Raw genomic sequence first — 24,220 nt, 5'->3', positions numbered from 1 at the left:
AGCCCACCAGCACAGAGCTAGGAAATACATGTTTGGTGTATGTGTGTGTGGTTTAAAATGCAAATTTGTTATTCTTTATTTCCCTCCAGATCTTTTTTTTTTTTTGGGTCTGGTCATGGGGCCTGAACTCTGGGCCTGGGCACTGCCCCTCAGCTCTTCAGCTCAAGGCTAGCGCTCTACCACTTGAGCCACAGCACCACTTCCGGCTTTTTTCTTTTTGCTTATGTGGTGCTGAGGAATCGAACCCAGGGCCTCAGGCATGCAAGGCAAGCGCTCTACCACTGAGCCACCTTCCCAGCCCATCCCTCCAGATCTTTTGTGTTTGCTGTGTGTACATTTTAATGTTAAACTGCACACAACTGAGAAATGAAAATGATCCTGTGAACACTAAATCTCGGTCTTTTGGAGTGCTGTATGTGCATGGCACAGACTAAGAAAATTGATAATAGTTTCGTTATCGCAGGAGTGGGATTATTTTTTTCTCCCTTAAGAGAAGTGAAGTCCTTTTTCATTTTGAGAGTGTCCTTAAAATGTTTTTTTTTTAAATCATTGATATGAAAGACTCAATTGTCTGGAGGAATAAAGATTAAGGTATCAGCTGGGAGCTGGTGGCTCACTCCTGTAATCCTGGCTACTCAGAAAGATGAGATATGAGAATCTGTTCAAAGCCAGCATGAGCAGGAAAGTCTGAGACTCTTATCTCCCAATTAGCCACCAAAAACCTGGAAATGGATCTCAACTGGAAATGTGGGCTCCACAGATACGGTTGAGCACTAGCCCTGAGCACAGAGAAGCTCATGGACGGTGCCCAGGCCCTGTGTTCAAGCACTAGGAAACCCTCCCCTTCACCCCTTCATCTAATGGCTGGGTGCTAGTGGCTCACGCCTGTAATCCTGGCTATTTAGGAGGCTGAGATCTGAGAATCACAGTTCAAAGCCAGCCCAGTCGGGAAAGTCTGTGAGACTCTTTATCTCCAATGAACCACCAGAAAACTGGAAGTGGCATTGTGGCTCAAGTGGTAGAGCACGTAAGGCCCAGAGTTCAAGCCCCATGACCTACACACACACACACACACACACACACACACACACACACACACACGGTATTTCTAAGAAAATTACAAATGAAAAGCCAGTAAAATATGGGCTCCTCCTAGTAACAGGAAGCTGTAAGCCAGCCTGTGTATAAAAAAAAGATGTAGATACATAATTTATTAATAAACACAAGTTCAAACCAACTCTTTTTTCTGGTGCATTTTTGTCCCGGGGCTTTTACTGAGACCCTGAGTGCTGTCTTTCTTTCGCTCAAAGCTGGTGTTCTCAAAGCCACAGCTTCTGCCTTTTTGCTGGTTAGTTGGAAAAAAAAGAGTCTCATGGACTTAACTGGGCTTCGATCCTTTGACCTCAGCCTTCTGAGTAGCTAGGATTATAGGTGTGAGCCATAAACTGGGAGCCACCCCTCTCCCCCCACCCCCATTTTTTTTAAATACTTGAACATTGGTTAAGATTAGAATGGTAATAATTTTGGCAACATCGTTACTAACACTTTGTGCTGTGGAAAACTTACAAACTTTCTGTGGGTCATTTTGGAAATATGTGTCAGAACTGGTCCTTTGACAAGGCAGTTATATGTCTCTGAAGTTGTGGATTTAACTGATAAATACATAATGTGTATTTATATACGTGTGTATTTATATACCGCATACATATGAATGTTACTTGTGGTGTGTTATTTTTGCCAGTCCTGGGGCTTGAACTTGGGGCCTGGGCGCTATCCCTGTCTTTGCTCAAGGCTAGCATTCTACCAGGTTGCGCCACTTCTAGCGTTTTCTGAATAGTTACTGGAGGTAAGAGTCTCATGGACTTTTCTCCCTGGTGGGCTTTGAGCCACGATCCTCAGATCTCAGCCTCCTGAGTAGCTAGGATGACAGGTGGGAGCCACTGGCTCCCGTTTTGCCCTCTTTTTATAAATTAGGTAATACAAATCTATTCTTGGCCTAAGGAAATTGACATAAAGGCCAAGTACAGAATAAGAAGCAGATGAAAATTACGCTTATTGTGTAAAAAGCACCACACGCGATGTTCATCTGTTAATTCTTATCAGTTAACTCCACAGAACAAACTTCCGTTGGCGATTGTGTGGGATCTCCGACCATTCTAGCCTTGCCTCTTCTTGCCTTTAGTCTATTTGTGGGGTGCTGCACGACTCCCACGAGCTATGGAGGTGTGCTTGTAGCATCCTTACTTTCAAAGTCTGTTACTCAAATATTGTTGAGTTTACACACTTATTTTTGGGAGGAGAGCAGTACTGAGGTTTGAACTTGTCAGCAGGCACTCTACCATCGACCCGTGTTCCCAGCCCTCTCTTTCCTTGGTTATCTTTTGAGATAGGGTCTTGCTTCCTGCCTGCATATGTCTCTAGACCATGATCCTCCATTTATTTTCCTGCTCCCTTCCATTGCTGAGATGCCAGGTGCCTGCTGTTAAACCCAGCTTATTCCTGAGATGGACTTTACTATCTGGCCTGGAACTACAATCCCCCAACCTCAGCCAGGTCCTGTGTGCCCAGCTATTGATTGAAAGGGAATCTTGGGGGGGGTGTCTTGTGAAACTTTTGGTTCTTTAGCTTTTTTCTTTGGCTCAGGACTGGGATTTGAACCCTTGATCTGATGCTTGCCCTGAGCCACACCTCCAAGCCCTGCTAAAGAGCAGTCTTTAAACCTGATCCTTCTCGACCTCAGCCTCCCAAGTAGCTAGGATCCCGTGAGCCATCCAGCACCTGTTTGTTTAATCATGTTGAACTCATGGTTTTTGTTTCTCTTGGGAATAGTATGCATTGTATTCTCTATAGTCCTGGACTAATATGCAGTGTTGTCATAATTCCAGGTATCTAGCATTTGAAAAAGAATTAGTTCCCTCATCTGTACTTGTAAAAAAATGTCTTAATGGAAACTTTTGTCATGAGAACCAGTTCTTTCTATCCTTGTTTCCTAATCAGAATGGAAAACCCTGCATAATGGTCAGTTTTAACACTCTTCCCCTGAAACTTGTCCAGCTCTATTTTGTTGTTGTTGGTGTTGGTGGTGGTGGTGGTGCAGTGGAGCGTGTAGTAGATACCTGGGAATAGATATATAACCCTGCGTACATACTTCAAAATTTCTTCTGCCCTGAGTCGTCCTTGTTAATTCTACCACCCCAGGCACTAGGGTGTATTGCTCACTCCCTTTAAGAATGGTCTCCACGAATTGTGTGGAACACTCCATTCTGCAACGGAGTCACGCAATCTTGTAGAAGAGGAACATAAATTAAGAAAGTAAAAATAAATGTTCCATTTTCCCCAGCGGTGAGCACTCACAACTACATAGCTCATTAAGAAAACTGCAAACAATTTCCAGTAAGTCCCCAAAGAACACATGGGCTGAGGAGGTGATCTAATAATGCATGTGGAGAGATGCTTCTAGTGCCATTGGCTAAGTTAAGGTTCAGTAAGCGCTGACTGCTGTAACTACTATTAATCCGTACGATTCCCTTTAGTAAAAAGCCCATTAGCTTTGGTGCTTGTTGTGTGACATAGTATATGTCTGCCCACACTCACGTTACTGTCTGTTTTGGGAAACCCAATTGAGTACGTTAACATGGATGTGTTGAATAACAATATTAGTTATTGTTATTATGTGTTGTTGTCATAGATTTACCCTATCTGAGTATTTAACCTTAGCTTCCAAATGTACAGATGAGTTTCTGATTCTCAAAACAATTAAAGACATGTAATCAACCGGGAACTACTTAGAGAAGATCTCATACCAAAGTCAGTATGAAAACATGCAAAATGACACGGGGGATGACAGTGTGATGTCATGATATTTTTCCTGAAGTAAATTGCTATTCAAACAGCAAGAATTTTTTTAGTCTGTTGAGCTCAGAGAAATTTAAAGAAAACTAAAAATACAAACTCCTAATTACTGGTAATGAGTAGGTATGAGCTTAATGCTGTGTAGAAAAATTTTAAAAATGTACATCAAGTGTGTTCCAGCTTGCTTTCCCACATCTTTTTGTTTGTTTGTTTGTTTTTGTTGGTTGTGGGGCTTGAACTCTGGGCCTGGGCGCTGTCCCTCAGCTCTTCAGCTCAAGACAAGTGCTCTACCACTTGAGCCACAGCGCCACTTCTGGTTTTCTGGTGTTCTTTGGAGATAGAAGTCTCATGAACTTTCCTGCCTGGGCTCTCTTTTTGAATTTTGAGATGGGGTACCCTCTGTGTACCCCAAGCTGGCTTCAACCCACCACCCCTCGCCTCAGCTCCCAAGTGTTGGGATTATGGGTGTGTGCTGCCGGTTGCCTTGTCCTATCTCAACATTTTTACCACCTTTGGTTTAGTGCTTTGTCAGTGTGCAGTTTTCATGTCTGTGTGTTTGCACATGCGTGTGTATGTATGTGTCAGTGTGCAGTTTTCATGTCTGTGTGTCTGCACATGCGTGTGTATGTATTTGTCAGTGTGCAGTTTTCATGTCTGTGTCTGTGCACATGTATATGTATGTATGTGTCAGTGTGCAGTTTTCATGTCTGTGTGTCTGTGCACATGTGTATGTATTTGTCAGTGTGCAGTTTTCATGTCTGTGTGTCGGCATGTGTATGTATGTGTCAGTGTGCAGTTTTCATGTCTGTGTCTGTGCACATGCGTGTGTATGTATGTCAGTGTGCAGTTTTCATGTCTGTGTGTCTGCACATGCATGTGTATGTATGTGTCACTGCAGTTTTCATGTCTGTGTGTCTGCACATGTGTGTGTATGTATTTGTCACTGTGCAGTTTTCATGTCTGTGTGTGCACATGTGTGTGTATTTGTCAGTGTGCAGTTTTCATGTCTGTGTCTGTGCACATGTGTGTGTATGTATGTGTCAGTGTGCAGTTTTCATGTGTGTGTCTGTGTACATGTGTGTGTGTATTTGTCAGTGTGCAATTTTCATGTCTGTGTGTCTGTGCACATGTGTATGTATGTGTCAGTGTGCAGTTTTCATGTCTGTATGTCTGTGCACATGTATATGTATGTGTCAGCATGCAGTTTTCCTGTCTGTGTGCATGTGTGTGTATGTATGTGTCAATGTGCAGTTTTCATGTATGTATGTCTGTGCACATGTGTGTGTATGTATGTGTCAGCGTGCAGTTTTCCTGTCTGTGTGCACATGCATGTGTATGTATGTGTCAGTGTGCAGTTTTCATGTCTGTGTGTCTGTGCACATGCGTGTGTATTTGTCAGTGTGCAGTTTTCATGTCTGTGTGTCTGTGCACATGCGTGTGTATGTGTCAGTGTGCAGTTTTCATGTCTGTGTGTCTGCACATGCATGTGTACGTATGTGTCAGTGTGCAGTTTTCATGTCTGTGTGTCTGTGCACATGTCTATGTATGTATGTGTCCGTGTGCAGTTTTCATGTCTGTGTGTCTGTGCACATGTGTATGTATGTATATGTCAATGTGCAGTTTTCATGTCTGTGCACATGTGTGTGTATGCATGTGTCAGTGTGCAGTTTTCATGTGTCTGTGCACATGTGTGTGCATGTATTTGTCAGTGTGCAGTCTTCATGTCTGTGTGTCTGTGCACATGCATATGTATGTATTTGTCAGTGTGCAGTTTTCATGTCTGTGTCTGTGCACATGTGTGTGTATGTATGTGTCAGTGTGCAGTTTTCATGCCTGTGTGTTTGTGCACATGTATATGTATGTGTCAGTGTGCAGTTTTCATGTCTGTGTGTCTGTGCACATGCGTGTGTATGTATTTGGCGCTGGCTCTCGCACTTGAGCTGAGCTCCTGGTCCATTTTGCCTTCAGTGTTCTCTGGGAGGGTCATCTCTCCTTTCGCCTGGGTCTGTCTGCGCTGGCTTCACACCGCCCAGTAGCTGGGGTTATCGTCACACCCTGCGGCCCTGTTCACGGTGCAGAATTTAATACAGTGGAAGAGCCCGCAGTCTGCCAGCTCTTCTCCTTTCTACCTTATTAATGTTTTACTATACGGTTTTGGTTCTTTTGTCACACTAAAAACTTCCTTTTACATAAAGTTTAGAAGATACCTCTAACTAGCTTAGTATTTTTTTTTTAGCTTGGTATTTTGTAATTTAAAAAGTTACAGCTTCCTGCTGGGCACCCGTGGCTCATTCCTGGACTCAGAAAGCTGAGAACTGAGGAGCACAGTTCAAAGCCAGGCTGGGCAGAAAAGTCCCCCTGAGACTCTTACCTCCAGTTAACCACTCAAAAACCAGAAGTGGCTCTGTGGCTCAAGTGGTAGAGCTCTAGCCTTGAGCACAAAGAGGCTCAGGGACAATGCTCAAGGCCTGAGTTCGAGCCCCACAACTGACAAAAAAAGAAAAAATATATATATATATAATTTGCTAGTACTGTTATCCACAAAATGAGATCTGATGTGTTATCTCTCTGCATTTGAAATACCTGGGTAAATAACGTGTTAATTCTTCATATATATTAGAATTTACCAAATGAATTAATCCAAGCATAAAAAATTACAACTTCATTGTCAATAAAATCTACAAAACATCTTAAATGATTGCTTATTCTTATAAGAAAATACTGAAAAAATTCTAAAGACAAAATAGTGAGATTGCAAAGTAATACATTTCAGAGAAATTGTGTGGGTTTCTCCTGCAGTACCGTAACTGGTATAGAGTATCTGTGGTGATAAAAGCATTGTTAGAGAAGTTAGCATTTTAAGCCATGCTGTGAGGACGCATTGGAGATGCCGGGAAAGGAGGACTTCTTTGCATTTGGTTCTTCAGATTGAAGAGGGATGGTGTTGGAGGGACAAGGCGGTGGCATGGTCTCCATTTAGGAATAGTCATCCTGGCCGGCACCCGCAGCTCATGCCTATAATCCCAGCTCCTCAGAAGGCCTGCCCAGAAAGCCAGTTCTGGGCAGGCAAGTGAGACTTACCTCCAGTTTACCAGCAAAAGGCCAGAAGTTGGAGCCATGGTTCAAGTGGTAGAGAGCCAAACATGACCAAAAAAACCTAAGGGAGAGCACATAGGCCCTGAGTTCAAGACCCTGTACTGGCACGCACCAAGAAGAATAGTTGGGCTGGGACTGTGACTCACTCAGTGGTAGAGTGCTGGCCTCGCGTGCATGAAGCCCTGGGTTCGATTCCTCAGCACCACATACACAGAAAAAGCTGCAAGTGGCGCTGTGGCTCAAGGTGACAGCGCGCTAGCCTTGAGCTAAAGAAGCTCAGGGACAGTGCCCAGGCCCTGAGTTCAAGCCCAGGACTGGCAAAAGAAAAAGAATAGTCATCTGGGATACCAGCTGGGTAGGGGAGCTGCACCAACAGAATCATTACCCTGGCCAGAGACACCCAGAGGACCGCAGGCAAATGGTGTAAGTGGCCGGGGGGGGGGGGCAGGGGGAGGGGAGGTTAGTGCCTATGCAGGTTTTCTTTATAAGACACTTTAGGATACAGTATTATGAATATATTATAAATATCTTTAAGGAAGGAAATAGTATTCCTTAGAGTCCTTTAAGTGGCACTGTGTCAGTGGCTGTGGCCATTTGTATTGCTCTAGATAAATGTTGCAGTGGCTTTCTGGAAGGATTTGTATTACAGATATTTTAATTCCGTCTCCAATTCACTCTTGGAAGCATAGTGCATTTTATTCCGAAGTGTCATACTTTGAGTAAATGGGGGGAAAATGGTACTCTGGTTACGAGTGAGGAGAATATGTAAAGTCATTTTATTATTTGCATTTATTATATTGAGTTTTAGTGACTCAATTTTGTTTTTATTTTCTAGGGAAACTAGAACACAAGATAGCTTTTAGTTGAGATATCTTACCTAAAAGTTGATTTGTAACTCTGAAAGTAATGGCTAACTTAAGATGTAAAATCCTGATCATTTTTTTGGTGTGTGTGCGTGCGCACGTACGTGTGTGTGCATGTGTGTGTGTGCGCGCGCACGTGTGTGTGCACATGTGCATGCGTGTTTGTGTGTGTTGCTGTGGGTCGTGCCCTGAGCATGCTAGATGTGTATATGTGCGTGCGTGCGTGTGTGTGTGTGTGTGTGGCTGTGGGTCGTGCCCTGAGCATGCTAGACATGTGTGTGTGCGTGCGTGCGTGCGTGCGTGCGTGTGCGTGGCTGTGGGTCGTGCCCTGAGCATGCTGCTGGACATGCAGCCCACGACTGAGTTCCGCTCCCGTCCTCTTTGCTCAGCGTTCAGCTGTCTATTAGCGATCTCTGTGTCGGAGGCGCCGCAGAGTGTGCAGATGAAGTGGGGACCCATCGAGTCACAGTGTCTGTCCGGTGGCATTTTGTCGGGGTTTTCAGAACTAGATGAGGCCGCTAGGATCCCTTCCTTATGCTGCCTCTTTATTCTCTTACATGCTCCACGCTTACATGCTGTCATCTGAATCACCCTGGGTAAAGAGCTGAGAGTGATTTTTGTAGTAGATTTTTTGTAACTGTTATTGTACATTTGCTTTGTGGAATCTCCATACAAGAACGTTTATAAATACTTTTATAGCGAAGTAGTGCAGTGTAAGAGATTACAACTCAGGGCACACTAAGTATGCTCGCATCCCTGCGTGGCCAGCGCTGGGCTGTGTGGTCATGAGTACCCGCAGTCCACCTTCCCAACTTCTACCTCCCTCCCCCCCCCCCCCCCCCCCCCCCGTGAAGCCCCATACCCATCAAACAGCTCCCCGCAGCTCCTGGGGAAACCTCTATTCTAGATCATCTGCCTGAGCTAGTCCATGTCTGACACCACGTGGAATTTGTCCATCTGTGTCTGGCTTCTGTTACTTCGCCGTGTTTTCAAGGTGCCGTCTGTGTTGTCGTGTGTGGCAGAATCTCCTTCCTTCTTGTGACTGACTCGCACTCTGTGTGTGTGAACTCCGCTTTGCTTACCCACTCTTCAGTTAACGGGCATTGCTGTTGTTTCTAGACTTCAGCTCTAGGACCTAATGCTGCTGGAGGTAGGGATGCTGTGTCTGCACTGGTCTCTGCTTTTTCTTAAAATGTATTTTATGGGGTACAGAAGAATTGAACCCCGGGCCTCATGCATGCTAGGCAAACACTCTACCACCCAGCCACCTACCCAGGCCAGGTAGTCTCGCTTTTGCTTCTGGTTATATACATAGAAATTGGATGGCCTGGTCACATGGTAACTCTTAAATTCACTTTTCAGGAACTGCCAGACCTTCTCACATTGGCTGTACTCACCATCCACACACACACACACGCACACACACTCACACACACACACACTTGCTTTTGTCTTGTTTCTCTTTAGCTTAATACCAGCCGCCCCATGAGTGCTAGATGATGCTTCATAGTTTGCATTTCCCTAGTTAATGCTGAACTGTTCGTGTGTGTATTTTCCACGTGTGTGTGTGTGTGTGTATTGGAGACTGGCCTATTCAAGCTCCTTGCCCACTCTGAATGGGGTTGTTTATGTTCCTGTTGTTGAGTGGTGAGTGGCACTTAAAGGTGCACTGTAATAACCCAGACTGTGTTTCTCCCTTCCCAGGATTCCTACAGGAAACAAGTAGTAATTGATGGAGAAACCTGTCTCCTGGACATTCTCGACACGGCAGGTCAAGAGGAGTACAGTGCCATGAGGGACCAGTACATGAGGACCGGGGAGGGCTTTCTGTGTGTCTTTGCCATAAACAATACTAAGTCATTTGAAGATATTCACCATTATAGGTGCGTTTCCATTTGCATTAAGGAGTCATCGTAGCTCTCGATGATCGATTCTTTGCTTAAGTACCATATGCCTATGCCATCAAAGGCAGATGAGTTAAAAGTGAATGTTGGTCTCCTTTTGCAAGTGAAGTCCTTGACGATGATAGTCCCAGACCGCATGAGCAGTAACGGGGCTGGGATTGGGAGGGAGGAACGTGGGCCCACTGGACTCCAGGGACAGGAACGCTTAGCTCTTCCAGAGGTGCAAGATCCATTGTAAAAATACGGACTATAAACAGAAATATGGAAAGGTAACGTGAGTCGCTACCACTCAGATGTCTTAAAAAACACTCATCTACCTACAGCATAGGATCTCTTGGGTTGGAGTAAATATAATGGCTTGATAATTTGAATGTTGAAAAAGAAGAAGTTAGTGGGCTTTTTTTTTTTTAAGAATGATGAATCTGCATAAGACTGACTACCTAAATAATCCTCGTATTAAACATACTTCTTTCTTTAGGAGTTTACAGTTTTTATGAAACTGCGCCTTTAGCAATATTCCATGTACTAGTTAGCTAGCCTACTTCGTGTTTTATTTAAGAATATTTATGATAGCGTGTTTAGCCTACAGCTGGAGAAATCTGGTTGGAGGGTAGTAGTTGTAGTGTTTGTATAGACTAGTATATGGCTGAAATTTTTTGTTGTCTCTAAATCTATTCAGAAAATAAAGGAATTGGGAATTTGCACCAGTTTTGGCTGGTGTCTACTGTGTTCTCAAGTGCTATCTTTGAAATTCATGGCAAATCCTGAAGGATACTCATTTGGCCTCAGATTTAGAGTTTATTCACATTGTGTACCAAAAAGTAGCAAAATACAGAAAGACTTGACAGAATACAGTGTAGTTACTTCATTGTTGGCCTTCTAAAAAAATCACTCTTTCCAGCTGCCATTTCCTTTTTTTGAGACAACAGAGTAGTTCTTTATGCTCCAGTAAGGTCTGAAAAAATCAGATGAAAAACTACAGAAATAAAGAGTTCATAAGTTTTCAGTACCTCTTATTAGAGTAGATTGCTAGGATTGCTCTGGTAATTCATGTATTACTGTGCCAGAGGTATAAATTAAACACGGCCATTGGTGTGTGTTGGCTGCTGCCTACAATTGCGGATATCGCTGGGGTTTTGGACTGTCTGTCCATCCCGTGCAGCAGGTGACTGAAATGTGACAGTTACATGACTGCTAAATTATGTCTTGGTGAAGGTATCTTGTGCATATGTACATTTTTTACCATATGAATATGTGTCTAAGGTTAATGCTCTTTATTCTTTAAAAAAAAAAAAGAACTTAGGTTTCTCATTTTGGCCTAGAATTTTCCAGAATGTTCTCTTATCTTTGCTATCTATTTACATAGAAACTTTTTAGATGATAGGTTTTACTCTTATAGGTATTTGATCTGTAAGGGAGAGAAAAGTGTTCGAATAAGACAGACGGGAAGAATAACGGAGAAACACCGGGGGAAGTTTGTAGGGTGGAAAGAAGAGATTCTATGGGACCCTCACTGCACTCAGTTTCCTAAGGCAGAAGGATGCTCTGTGACTAATGCCTCTATTACAACTTTTGTTTTTTCCCCAGAGAACAAATTAAAAGAGTCAAAGACTCGGAAGATGTACCTATGGTCCTAGTAGGAAACAAATGCGATTTGCCTTCTAGAACAGTAGACACGAAGCAGGCTCAGGATTTAGCAAGAAGTTACGGCATTCCTTTCATCGAGACCTCAGCCAAGACCAGACAGGTGAGTAAAACGCGAGTAACTCGTCTGTCCGCAGAGCCTGTCGGGAGATGAGTAATTGAACTAGCCACACTGTCACGGCATCCTGCTTGGGGCAGGAGCACAAGTGGACGCACCTGACAGTGTCGGCTGCTTTTCGCCTGTTAAATCACCTGATGCGATTGATGGGTTCCCTTCCCTTTTTGCTGAACTTCATCTAGCGTGCACAGCACTTTGGGCCTGGTTATCTTTCTTTTGGATAAGGAATGGCTTGGAACAGAGTCTGGGTATGTCGTCCAGGCCGGCCTTAAACTCTTCCTTCTCTCATCTCAGCCTTCTCTAAAGGTCACCGTGCTGGGCATTTTGTTTTCTTTTCACAGTGAGAATTTTTATTAACCTCTGGTCCTGTCTTCCAAATACAGGATTCAAGAAATGCGGATTCCTTTTTTTCAATGATATGTTAAATTGCAACAGCACAGATTTTGAGTTTCTTATTTTACCAGCACTGTTGCGAGTTGTAGTTGAAGAATTTTACTTTGGAGGAACTTTTCTTTTGATACATTTATTTTTGGAGAAACTTCTCCCTAAAGTAAGGGAATATTTAGAAAGCAAATTGAAATGCTCAGGTAACAAGTTTCTGTATTGTTCCTCCAAAAATTAACGTCACATTGAAGCCTGAGTTTTGTTCCAAAACTCATCTTCATTTTAAAAGTGACTTCTTTGGGTGAAGTACAGATGGAGAGATTAAATGTTCTAGAAATCCTAGGAAAGAATATGTAAAGATGGGATGGCGTTGCCATTTCCACATAGGTATTAGCAACATGCCAGTTTATGTTTCATTAATTGGTTTGTAGAGCTTTTCTGTTCCCCTTAAATGTAAAATGTAACTTGTGTTACATTTTAAAAATGTTAGCTCATCACCTGTTACACATACAAAAGCACATTCTAGCTACAGGGGTGTCGGGTTTTATAAACTGGACTTTAGGAAAACTGTTAAGCTCTTCTACTGATCCTTGTATCTCTTTTTGATTAAACAAACTCTGAAACATGAAAAGAACACAGGGAGTTCTGTCTGAAGTTTAATGACCCCTCATGAACAGGTTCAAGGAAGGCTTGGTAGGCATTATCTCAATGTCTTAGACTCAGAGGAACCAGGATTTCACCCGGTCCTTTCCTAGGGTTCCCAAGGACTGCAAAGAGTTTTGTTTTTTCATTATCTTTTTTATTAAAAATTTTTTTTGACAGTCCTGGGGCTTGAATTTAGGGCCTGGGTGCTGTCCCTGAGCTTTTCTGCTCAAGGCTAGCCCTCTACTACTTGAGCCACAGTACCACTTCCAGCTTTTTCTGAGTGGTTTATTATAGATAGTCTCATGGACTTTCCTTCTTGAGCTGGCTTCGAACCGCGATCCTCAGATCTCAGCCTCCTGAACGGTTAGGATTATAGGCCTGAGCTTCTGGTGTCTGGCTCTTTCATTTTCTTTTCACTGTTTTTTTTCCCGACTGTTGGTTTTTCTCAAGAGAGAAAGTCTCAGGAAACAGGAGTATATTTATAACTTCTCTGCTTACATTTCTTTATGAAACAAAAAAACCCCCCCAAACTGAATTGAAAACATTTACAAACCCTACTAACTAGATTCTGCCATGCATTTTTTTTTCCTGCTTGTATTATTTATCACTTTAAAAGATAGGTTTTAGATTCGTGAGCATTTTAGTTGACACTTCCCAAGGTGTGCATGAACCAACTCCACGTAACAGGTCACAGGGGAGTGGAGCCTCTCTGCCTTGTAGCAGGCGCCCCAGCTGAGCCCCCGGGACCAGGAGCGGAGAGGCATCGGATTGGGCCCCACTGAGGAGCCCGCTGGAGTCCTCCCCCACCTCCCCACGCCCCCTGGGCGAGCCTGACACCACTCATAGGCATCTCCTAGGTGGCTGGTTGACTTTATCCCAAAAGTGCTCTTGGATTCCTGCTCGGTGTCAGTGATCTTATGTACTGCACTGATCAGATTGATCTTAACATCTGGGGCTTTTAAACTGGTCTGTAGCCTTGAGTTTCTCGGAATTTCATTTAGCATTTTGAAGGCATATGATTCACTTGAATTGCTTCGCAGCCTTTATGTGGGTCAGCTGATTAATATTAAGGAATATAATATATAAAAAGCACTATCTTACGTTTATGTTGTTTTCTTAATGTCTTTTACGAACTATATGTCCCTAAGCTGTAACTAAGACCTTTAATTTCTCTGTGATTTAAGTGGGCTTGTTGATTTCGCTTTGAAAATAATTTGCTTTGAGAAATTTATCCTCCTTGAAGTGAATTTGATAATTGCATATTTGGAAGATGCAAAAGAGCTGTTCAGAATAACTTTAGAAGTTGTAATCTAACACATCTGTTTTAATAAATTCTACAAGTCTGTTTTTTGTCAAGTTTGAAGTCCTGCCTTTTATAGAATGTTTTGTTAGTCATCTGACAATTTGCATATCCTTACTGTAGTCCACTAGCAATTTCTAACATGCTTTGATTTTAGCCTTGTTCCTGAGCCTAAGATAGAAATACCAAAAAATTAAGATTAATGGGAACTGAAAGTTAATTCAGAAGTTGTCATAGATAGAAGTCCAGGTTTGGTAGATTTTGCTTACAGAGGGCTAGATAATAAATCTTGAGGACTCAAAGTGATTCCTATTGAATGTTGACTTTTTCCCCTTGGTGGCCCTTTAAAAATGCAAAACTCACTGTCGGCTTGTATGTGGTAGAACTAAATAGGCTGTGGCTATATAAACAAAATCTCTTCTAGTACTTTTAAAGATAACTTAAGAAGAACTGTAGATTACATATATATTTATTTATATATATATATGTGTGTGTATATCTATATTATGTATGTATGACATACATAATTTTTTCTTAAAAACACCCATTACCAGGCCAGACTGTTTTTCCCTTTATGACCAGGCTGATCTCAGACTCCTGGGCTCAAATGATCATCCTTCCTCCCTCCCTCACCCCAGTATCTGGGTCTACAGGCACACACCACTGTGCCCAGCTGTATTCCATATTATTTGGTCAGCCTTTATCTGAAAGGAAATGAGTTAGGTTTTGCCATTATGCAGTGTATGGTGTTCATCCTCTCAAATCAGAAGTAGGGACCGAGCCAGGCGCTGGGGGCTCACGCCTGTCATCCTACCTACTCAGGAGGCGGAGATCTGAGGATCACAGTGCAAAGCCAGCCCAGGCAGGAAAGTCTGTGAGACTGTTATCTCCAATGACCCACCAGAAAACCAGAAGTGAGCTGTGGCTCAAGTGATAGAGGGCTCGCCTTGAACGGAAGAGCTCAAGGACAGGGCCCAGGCCCAGAGTTCAAGCCCCATGACTGACCAAAAAAAAAAAAAAGTAGGGACTGCTCAGCAAAGCTGATGCTGACAGAGCAGCGGTCCTGGTGCCCGAGCTCCCACTTGAAGCCTTTTGCATTCTGGAAGTCCCATTTGGCCATAATGTAAAAAATAATTTTCCTCACTTAGAAATGGTGAGTGGCGGATCTCCTGGCTTTGGGCCATTCACTTTCAGATCTGCAAAATGAGTGAACAGAGGACCTCTTACCATAGGTTATTTAACAAACTGTGTAAAAGGCTAACTCGGGTGCCCTGGCACTAACTGTGCATACGAGATTCAGAGCTTGACCTTGACTTTATGAGTTACCACACTGGTGAGATTGGAGCACCTGCTGCGTACCACGAGAGGACTGTTTCACTGGTGCAGGGCTGGGTGGAGTCGGGCACTTCTCAAGGTTGTCTGAGAAAGTTAGGATCCCACGCGAGTGAGTTTTTAGAATGTCTGACAGCGTGTTTCTCTATTTCCAGCCACGAAGGCTGACAGGCACTCAGCTTTCTGTAGTCAGGGTATATAATGCGCTACTTCCTTGCAAGGATTTTTGTAAGTTCAGCAGGAATACTTGATAAAATTAAATCCCTTAAAGAAAGCCAAGACATAAGGATTCAGAATATTCTTCACCAGCAATTGCCTTTCTGTATGGGATCCTTTATATCCTTGTTCTCGTGGTGCGTTTTGTGTTAAAAATACCATCAAACCTTTTGATTCAAGCGGGAATTATGCTTTTTTTATTCATATTTTCCTTGCTTAGAATTTCTTAGGCATTTAGAGTACATGTATGTGTTACAAAGCGATATCCTGTTGAGTGCTAATCAAGAACTTGGTCGTTTTGTCACAGTGGGTACTAAATGTTTCACTTTTTTTTTTTAACAATTATTTACAATTTTGGAGTATCTGTCTGTGCCCGATGCTCTTGTTTTCCACGCTGTGTCTCGTTTTAAATGAAGAGCCAGCACAGGACAGGACCAACAAGACTGGCCTGTCATTTTCATGTCAGAAGGACTTGGAAATTGTTACCAACTAATAACTAACTTAAGTCTTTAAAAGGATGATAAATGACTGCATTAAAAAAAATCTGGTTTGAGTTTCATACGAGGACAGGTTTCTAGGTGCTAATCGGCCTGAATCGGGGGGTGGGTGGGAAGTGGTCTCTTCTTTGTGATTCTTGCTTCCAGTTCTCTCTCTGCATTGCTAATGACAAAATCAAACATCGCGATCCTGGTGATGGGGTGCTCACTGAAAAAGCAGACACACCCGAACTGATTGTAGAAGTACGTTTCAATCAGAATCTGCTCCCGCGATGCATAGATGGTCACTGTGGGCAGCGGTCTCAGCATGTTAAGGCTGAATAAGGGTTTACATCCCTGGAAAATTCCCGAAAATATGAGCTTTTGCCTGGTTTGTCTCTCTAGAACAGGGTGAGACAGTGCTTGAGCTCATTTTGACAGCAGCCTGGACTACTGAGTAAGACATTATCTCAGAAAGCACAAAAGAAAATTCCAGATACATACTTTTCTTAAGGAAAAAGGAACAAAAAAATAATGTTCTCTTGAACATTAATGATAAAGCTATGAAAAAGCTTATATATCTCAGTAGAAGTAGAGATTTAATTTTAAAAGCGGACATTGAATGATTTTTTTTAAAGACCCAGGTATTTTTGTGGTTGTCGCAGCTAGTTGATTAAGTCTATTCCATCAAAATTAAGATAAAACCCGGCCCTGGGCTCATGCCATAATCATGGCTACTCAGAAGGCTGGGATCTGAGGATCAAGGTTCAAAGCCAGCCAGGGCAGGAAAGTCCAAGACTTATCTCCACCATAAAACCAGAAGTGCTGTGTGGCTCAAAGTGGTAGAGCTTTAGCCTTGAGCAAAAGAGCTCATGGGCTATGCTCCAGTCCTGAGTTCAAGCCTCACAACCAACCAACCAAAAAAAAAAAAAGAATTAAGATAAATTTTTTTCTTGGTCAGTAATGATTTTGCTACTAATTTTCGGACAGAAATATGTCATTTGGTGTATGAGAAGCTGGAGGTATACATTTTAATACAGAATATTTGCGTACCTGCTTCTTCACTGACAACTAATTTTATGGATTTTACTATTGTACTTTAAAGGTAACACTTGGTGAATTCCACCAGAGCAGTGCTTTTTCTTGCACCATGTGTAAAAACATGCCTGAAGGAATCGAAGTCTTAGCAGCTGTTCAGGTAGTACGTAGATGTACACAGATGACTCTGAACAAATAAGCCCTGGTTATAGACGCTCTTGTGTTTGCACCAGTGTCTGCTTCTGGATTTAAAACTACAAGTCAGATTTTTGGTCTGTATTAGCTTTTTAAGTGCTGGGTTCATTTTGTCAGATTTAACTCAGAGGGACCTTTCCTTTGACGCTTGCCAACATATGCCACTTCCCAAAGTGAACAACGTATTCTTAAAATACAAAAGGAACAAAATAAGCTCAAAATAAAAATTTAAAGCCAGTAAAGAGATGCCAGCTTTCCTTAAGTGTTTCCATCTTTTAGAAGAATGGTTTGTTCTGGGGCTTGAACTCAGGGCCTAGGCGCTGTCCCTGAGCTTTTTCTGCTCAAGGTGGGTGGGTGCTCTTTGTCTTTTTTCTTTCATTCATTTATTTGTTTTTGTGCCAGTCCTGGGGCTTGAACTCAGGGCCTGAGCCCTGTCCCTGAGCCTTTTTTACTCAAGACTAGCACTCTACCACTTTGAGCCACAGTTCTGTTTCTGGCTTTCTGGTGCTTAATTTAGATAGGAATCTCATGGACTTTCCTGACCAGCCTGGCGTTGAACCAGGATCGTCATATCTCAGGCTCCCGAGTAGCTGGGATGACAGGCGGGAGCCAACAGCACCTGACAACTCAACTGCAAGTCATTTTTAAGGCTGTGGCAAAGATACAAAGAATCCATCTTTTTCTGTTTTCTGTTTACATACTGGTATTTTAATATTTGGCAAACGGCCCGAGTGTCACCTCTCCCATAGACGTAGAAATTGACTGAAAATGTCTAATTAAAGACTGGAAAGCCTTGGGAAAAAATTACATTAAGCGAAGCAAGCCAGACCCAAAGAACCATAGGCTGAATGGTTTCCCTCACTTGTAATAACTAGAATATGAATAGGATATTCTTAGCAGAGGGTCACAATCGCTCAGTAGCTTTGTGCACATGAACTATAAAATGATGCTTATCAAAATGAACCCCCCCCCAAAATGATTGGATGACAGGGCAATCTCCTGACTTGTGTTTGGTTTTAACAAAAGCCTTATGCTCTGTTGCGCTGCATGAGTTAAGAGATACAGGATAGCACCGCAGAGAATTTGTTTTGAGTTAGAAAACATTTAAACCTAACCTGGAGCCTTTTAATTCCACCACTAATAAACAAAAATGCTTGTATAAATAGGTACTGAAAACAGTTTTCATAGTCTTATGCCTAATTAAATTCTTGAGAAGTTCCTAAGCTGACTTTAAAAGAACAAACCAGGTTCTAGCCCATATTTTAAAACTGCATCCTCAGTGGTATTCAGTCTCGGGGGTTTCTAAGAAAATACAATGGAAGCTCATAATCTCAAACTTCTTGCTCATGGCTGCCCCAGGGAATTACTCTTCCCCACAAAACAGTCTTTAAAGAAGTTGTGTTTTACAATGCAGAGAGTGGAGGATGCTTTTTATACATTGGTGAGAGAGATCCGACAGTACAGATTGAAAAAACTCAGCAAAGAAGAAGAGACTCCTGGCTGTGTGAAAATTAAAAAATGCGTAATAATGTAATCTGGTAAGTTCAGCATACCACTTTGGGCAGAAAGCAAGATGTCTTTCAGAAGTAACAAAGTAGCAGCCGCCTGGAACGGCTTTGAGGGTGGTGTTCTAATTTGAAGTATTACAAGAAGAAACCTGGGGTTTATTTCCATAATCGATCTATTTATTGTGATTGTGATGAGTGTGATCTTTGAGACTGTTTGATGATCGTAGTAGACTAACCTACGCTTGCTTTGTACTCTGATGGTATAATTACTCCGACGCTGGATACGCATTGCCTTTTTTTCTTTTTTTTAAGGGGTACTCAGAGTCCTGTATTAAGAAACCAGCTTTTGACTCTTTATAGAAGAGAAACTAAATGTCGTGCAGCGGTCCGATGGAACGGCCCCTCAGGTGGAAAAGGCCCCTCTTGGAATGTTTTTTTTTTCCTTTTGGACAGTGTCTAAACAAAACCACTGCCCTCCAGTGTCCCCCAACGTGCCGGTCCCAGCTGCTCCTCCATCCCTGTAAACACCCCTGCCCTTGCTCTTCACCCCTCTGCTACTGGCTTGCCACATCTTACCCACCTTTGTTCAAGCCTCTCTCATTTCCTGCTGGGCCGCTCCCCCTCCACACTCTTGTGTTTGATGTGTTGCCACTATCATCCACTGGGCATGCAGATACTTGGAGGAAATAGCACCGGTTTGCTCTACACTGAAGTCTAGCATCCTATAGCCAATCATACACCGCCTTCCCGCCTGCCGTCTGACCTGATTGCATTCTGGCATAAAGGGACGCAGTGTCTCCTCCTCCCCGTGAGTGCGTTTCCTGCCCCCGGCCATGTCCACGGGCATGCTCCCTGCTTCTCTTGTCTCGTCAGAATCTACAGCCCTGGTGCTCTTCGTGCGTCTTTCCAACGTCCCATTTTGAGTGATCGTGGCTTCCTCTGTTGCACTGAAATCACCTTTTTGTGTTTCATTCTTACACGAGCAATAGAATCTTGCCTGCCACGTGTAGCTCTTGGCACACCTTAGCTGCTCGGGAAAGACTGATCGAGCACAGCCCGATAGGACTTTTCCTTTATAAGCTAACCAGTATTCAGTTCTGTCTAGCCCAGCGAGTGTTTTGTTCAGTAGGTGACAGAAAATTCATCACAAAACTTGAACGTTTGCCCTGACCTGAATTGTTGTATGATGTAATGTTCTTTGAGGACATAAAATCCAAAACAACTAGGACATCATTTATTATACTAATGAAACTAAAAATTGATTTTGTGACTTTTAGGTCTGAAATAATTTAATATAACCCCCCAAAGTAGACCTATTTCTAAGACTTGTAGAATACTAATCTATTAGCTCAGAATAAACACAGCATTTCTGGCACTTTTGAGATGTATGAGTTGGCTGTTTTTGTATCATTACGTAAAGCAACACTTGAAAAGCTGTGGCTGAATTGAACATTACAGTTCAGTTTGAAAACTTAGCACTTTCACAAAACAGTATCATGGCTAGATTTAAGTGGCGCTTTGCATTCTTTCTGTTGTCTCACTAGGATTTTTTTAAGACAGAACAATTTGGAATAAAGTTTTATTCATTTACATTCGAAAGGAAGCAGTAGCCTCCTGGTGGCTTGTACCTATATAATCCTAGCTACGCGGGAGGCTGAGAGCTGAGAATCAGGACTTTGAGCCAGGTCAAGCAGGAAAAGTCCGTGAAATTCTTATCTCCAGTTCCGCTCCAAAAAGCTGGAAGTGGAGCTGTGGCTCAAGGGTAGCTAGTCTTGAGCAAAAAAGCTCAGGGACAGCATGCAGGCCCTGAGATCACCAGCACCACCACCAACCACCAAAGGGCAAAGGACAGAAACGCATACTATGCTAAGGTTTGAATCTGTGTAGTTCTCAAATTGCATGGAGTGTGAAGGTCAGGTTATTGAATCCTTGCCTTTTAAGCGGACTCAACACTTGTATGAACAAGTATGCTAACGACAGTATCCTTTCTAAATTGCGCACACATCAGCTTTTCATCATCCTGAAGGGGGTGCATCTGAAGTCATCGCTGGGATGCTGGTTTTGTCTTTTATGTGAACATATGGAGAGTGATTCTTCGCCCTTCAGGCAAAAGGAAGCCATTGGCCTACAGAAGCCAATGGTGGCGTCTGCGCAGTCCCTGCAGTGATCTAAGCTAGTGAGTTCAGCTCACGCCGTCCTAAAGCTTAGGAGTCTCGGTTGTCGGAGCCCCGGCGGGTTGGACAGTTTAGTTCTGTTGTCCTCCTGCGTGGAAGGCCGTGCGAGGAGGTAGTGGCTAGACCTCCGTTGTGTGGCCCCAAGGTTTACACTGCCCTCCCTGCCCCCAGGGAGGCCCCTCTGGACAGAAGCTGCCCCTCCGTCCCAGGGAGGCCCCTCGGGACAGAAGCCGCCCCTCCGTCCCGTGCCACCCGTGTTCGCGGACAGCCCGTGCAGGTGTGACGATGTTGAAGGTCTTAGTCATCATCCGTCAGGAGCAGATCATGTAAACGTTGAAGTGACTGTCAGTATGACGTGCTTCTTCCCGTAGGCTGTTTAAATGCACATTATAATACTTGGCTGCTGATCCTTTTCAACACAATGGCTACCACTGGAAAAAACCCCAGTACTTCTGTGTTTTTTGTTGCTCCTAGGCCTTGAACTCAGGGCTGGCACCCTCTACCACTTGAGCCACAGCCCCGCGTCCTCATTGTTTGTTTAATTAGCTTATTTTAAATCAGCTGGAATCAGTTGTGGGGTGTGATTGTGACACACTCGGTGTGTCTTGATCCAACCCTCTCACGCGCTCCCTCATCTCCCTTTCCACGCCGGTCTCAACCAGCTTCACTGGCTCATTTTCACGCCGGTGCGTAGTAAAGTGTTTTGATCCCAAATCCTGTGGCTCCCGGTTTTGTTCACTCTTACACTCCCTCCTCCCTCCCTGTAGTTCCCTGATCAAATCTCCTTCATTGATACAAGTGTGATGTTGGGTACTTGTTCCCACGTCACCCCCTAGTGGCCAAGGCACGTGTTTCGTTTTTGCTTTTATGAACATCTAGTTTGCTTTTTAACAAGAGACCGGGTAAGAGTTGACGCAGGGATCTTGTGTATCGAAGGCCCCACCAATAGCCTCTTTGTAGGTGACCCCTTAAAAGTGGTCACAATCATATTATGGGCTGTTAAGTTCTGCCTTGGAATCATTTTTATTCACAACTGACTTAATACCATTTTTGATAACAAATAGATGCAGGCTTCCATGGCCAGACATTGAAGGTGGTCCGCATTTATATGGCTGGTTTGGGGATTTTCTGCCAGTCCTGGGGCTTGAATGCAGGGCCTAGGCGCTGTCCTGAGCTGCTTTTGCTCAAGGCTAGCACTCTACCTCTTGAGCCACAGCACTGACTTTTTCTGTGTATGTGGTACTGAGGAATCGAACCCAGGGCTTCATGCGTACTAGCCAAGCACTCTACCACTGAGCCACCTGCCCAGACCATGGCTGGTTTTGAAAACATTATCTTTTAAGCTAAACAGAAACTAAAATAATACAAAGAGAATCTCTTCCAGCACCATCTGGTGATGACACTTACTGAGCTCATTTCTCCTTAGGTTAGAGGGATTCGTGTTTTCAAAGTAACACCCTTTGTTGGAGTCATTTTCAGCCTCTTTGTTAATTAAAAGTTTTGAAATGAAGAACATGTGAAAACTGAACACGCTGTCTGGATTCTGTGTATTTCTTGGTAAACCTTCCAGAGGATTTTATGTAGGTACAAAACGAGAAATGACACTTCTTTCATCTAAAGTCGAGCAACGCGCAGTAGGCGGGCATTTGGAGGTTGGTGACTGAGGCTTGCCAAAAAGCGCACCAGATTCATGTGTCCTGGGGAGAAAGCCCTTTGTTAAGCTTGGGTTTGATTCGGGGTCACTGTTATTGCCTGTTGTGAATGCTGTCGTTCCTGTTTTATTAAATTGTTTTTGCTTCCTGAAGGGAAACGTTCAACTGAACCACCATTTCTCAGTGACACTCTGCCGCCGTCATTCTCAACATCTCACTTTGTTTTTAAATTTCAGGGTGTGGACGATGCTTTCTATACATTAGTTCGAGAAATCCGAAAACATAAAGAAAAAATGAGCAAAGATGGGAAAAAGAAGAAAAAGAAGTCAAAGACAAAGTGTATAATTATGTAAATACAGTTTATACTTTTTTCTTAAGGCCTACTTAAGTAAAAGTGGTAATTTTTGTACATTACACTAAATTATTAGCATTTGTTTTAGCATTACCTAATTTTTTTTTCCTTCCCATGCGAACTGTTAGCTTTTATCTTAAATGCTTCTTTGAAAATGACAGTGGAAACTTTTTCCTCTTAAGTGCCAGTATTTCCCTGAGTTTTGGTTTATGAACTAGCAATGCCTGTGAAAAAAAATTACTGAGCACCTGAGATTTCATGCCTCGGGTTTTGGTGCATGCAAGTCGATTTTTTCCCTAATTTTCTTAACAATGGTGAGCGCTGGTGTGAAACACCAGGCTCTGGAATCTTCCCTCCCGTGCGCTCATCTAGTCGCATCAGTGGGCTCCGGAGCCATTACAGCTTCAGTAATGACTTCAGCTTCAGGCGGGTTTTTCTGGAACAGGGAAGGATCCCAAACGGATGGGCTTCCGGGGCCTCGTCTTCACCTTTCCTGCCCTCATCCTGGTCACTCTCCCAAAGATATATTTTTTATAAAAAGGGGGGAAAATGGGGGAAAAAATAAAAAAAGACCCAAGGCAATTAAAAATAATAGAAGAGCATTGACGTTTTTCTACATTGGGTAAATGACTGTAAGACTTCTCTTAGCTTTTCCTGCTAAGGGAGACTCAGTACAAAAATGGGGATCCCAGCAACCATTTGGTGGGGGCGTTCACCCCACACTCCTAAATGTGTATAGTGATCCAGAACCATTTTAACACATTAAAAAGAAATTCTCATGGGAATGAAGTGTAGCCCCCCGTGTCTGACTGCTCTGTCTAGCCTGTTAGTCTGTCTGTGAAAATCACTTTAATTTTAGTCATGATACTTAAGATGGTTTGAGCCAGTTCTAGAGAAGCGGGGGACGAGGAGACGCGGGTTGTGAGGCCAGCCCCCCCGCGAAGCTTTGTGCTTCACCCAGGTTTCACAGCATAGCCCATGCACCCCCATGATCAAAACGTGAATCAGCAGAGGGAGTTCTTGGAGAACTTAACGAGATGAGTTCTCGTTTGGTGGGCCTACCAAACATCGGGAGCCTCACTTCTTCGTTTTTTCTTACTAGAATTAAAAAAAAAAACACCACCTTTGAAATACAAACTTAGAAGTTGAGGTGTAGAAGAGTACAAAGGGCAGTAATTGTGTTTTTCTTTTAACAATGGAAGTTCAGTTTCAGACTGTTTGCTTCCATATTTACAAATCTAATGCTTTAAAAATGAGATGAGTCACTGTTCATGAGAACAGTTCTTTCAGTGAATTTCAAGAATGACTTAAAAATCTTTGCCGTGAAAGGCTGTGGTGAAATGGAATGTCCTGGACTTTAGGTTTTAGTTCTGTCTGACTCTGGGCACATCGCTGTCCGCTTCAAATCAGCTCCAAGGCACCTACCATGCGATTCACATGCAGTTTACGTACAGACTCACTCGTTTGTCCG

At 43.1% G+C, this 24,220-nt stretch overlaps 1 protein-coding gene across 4 annotated transcripts in view; it reads left to right on the top strand.

Annotated features, from left to right (window-relative positions):
• Kras (Kirsten rat sarcoma viral oncogene homolog) overlaps positions 1 to 23,855 on the top strand; it is a 31,975-nt gene extending 8,120 nt beyond the window's left edge. The window contains exons 2-6 of one of the 4 annotated variants that reach the window (XM_013025101.1): positions 9,516 to 9,694; positions 11,303 to 11,462; positions 18,478 to 18,593; position 18,685; positions 22,634 to 23,855. In XM_013025101.1, coding sequence (XP_012880555.1) covers positions 9,516 to 9,694; positions 11,303 to 11,462; positions 18,478 to 18,593; position 18,685; positions 22,634 to 22,750 — 573 coding nt within the window. In that variant the 3' untranslated portion in view covers positions 22,751 to 23,855. Of the gene's footprint in view, positions 1 to 9,515; positions 9,695 to 11,302; positions 11,463 to 18,477; positions 18,602 to 18,684; positions 18,686 to 22,633 lie in introns of all 4 variants that reach the window. The other 3 variants (XM_013025097.1, XM_013025099.1, XM_013025098.1) reach the window with 3 other exon arrangements.
• The last annotated feature ends 365 nt before the right edge of the window (positions 23,856 to 24,220 follow it).

The sequence above is a fragment of the Dipodomys ordii genome, unplaced genomic scaffold (genome assembly GCF_000151885.1).
Source record: "Dipodomys ordii isolate 6190 unplaced genomic scaffold, Dord_2.0 Scaffold81, whole genome shotgun sequence".
Classification (NCBI taxonomy): Eukaryota; Metazoa; Chordata; class Mammalia; order Rodentia; family Heteromyidae; genus Dipodomys; species Dipodomys ordii.
Note: the sequence above shows the minus strand (reverse complement) of the source record. Positions and strands in the feature narration are given on the sequence as shown.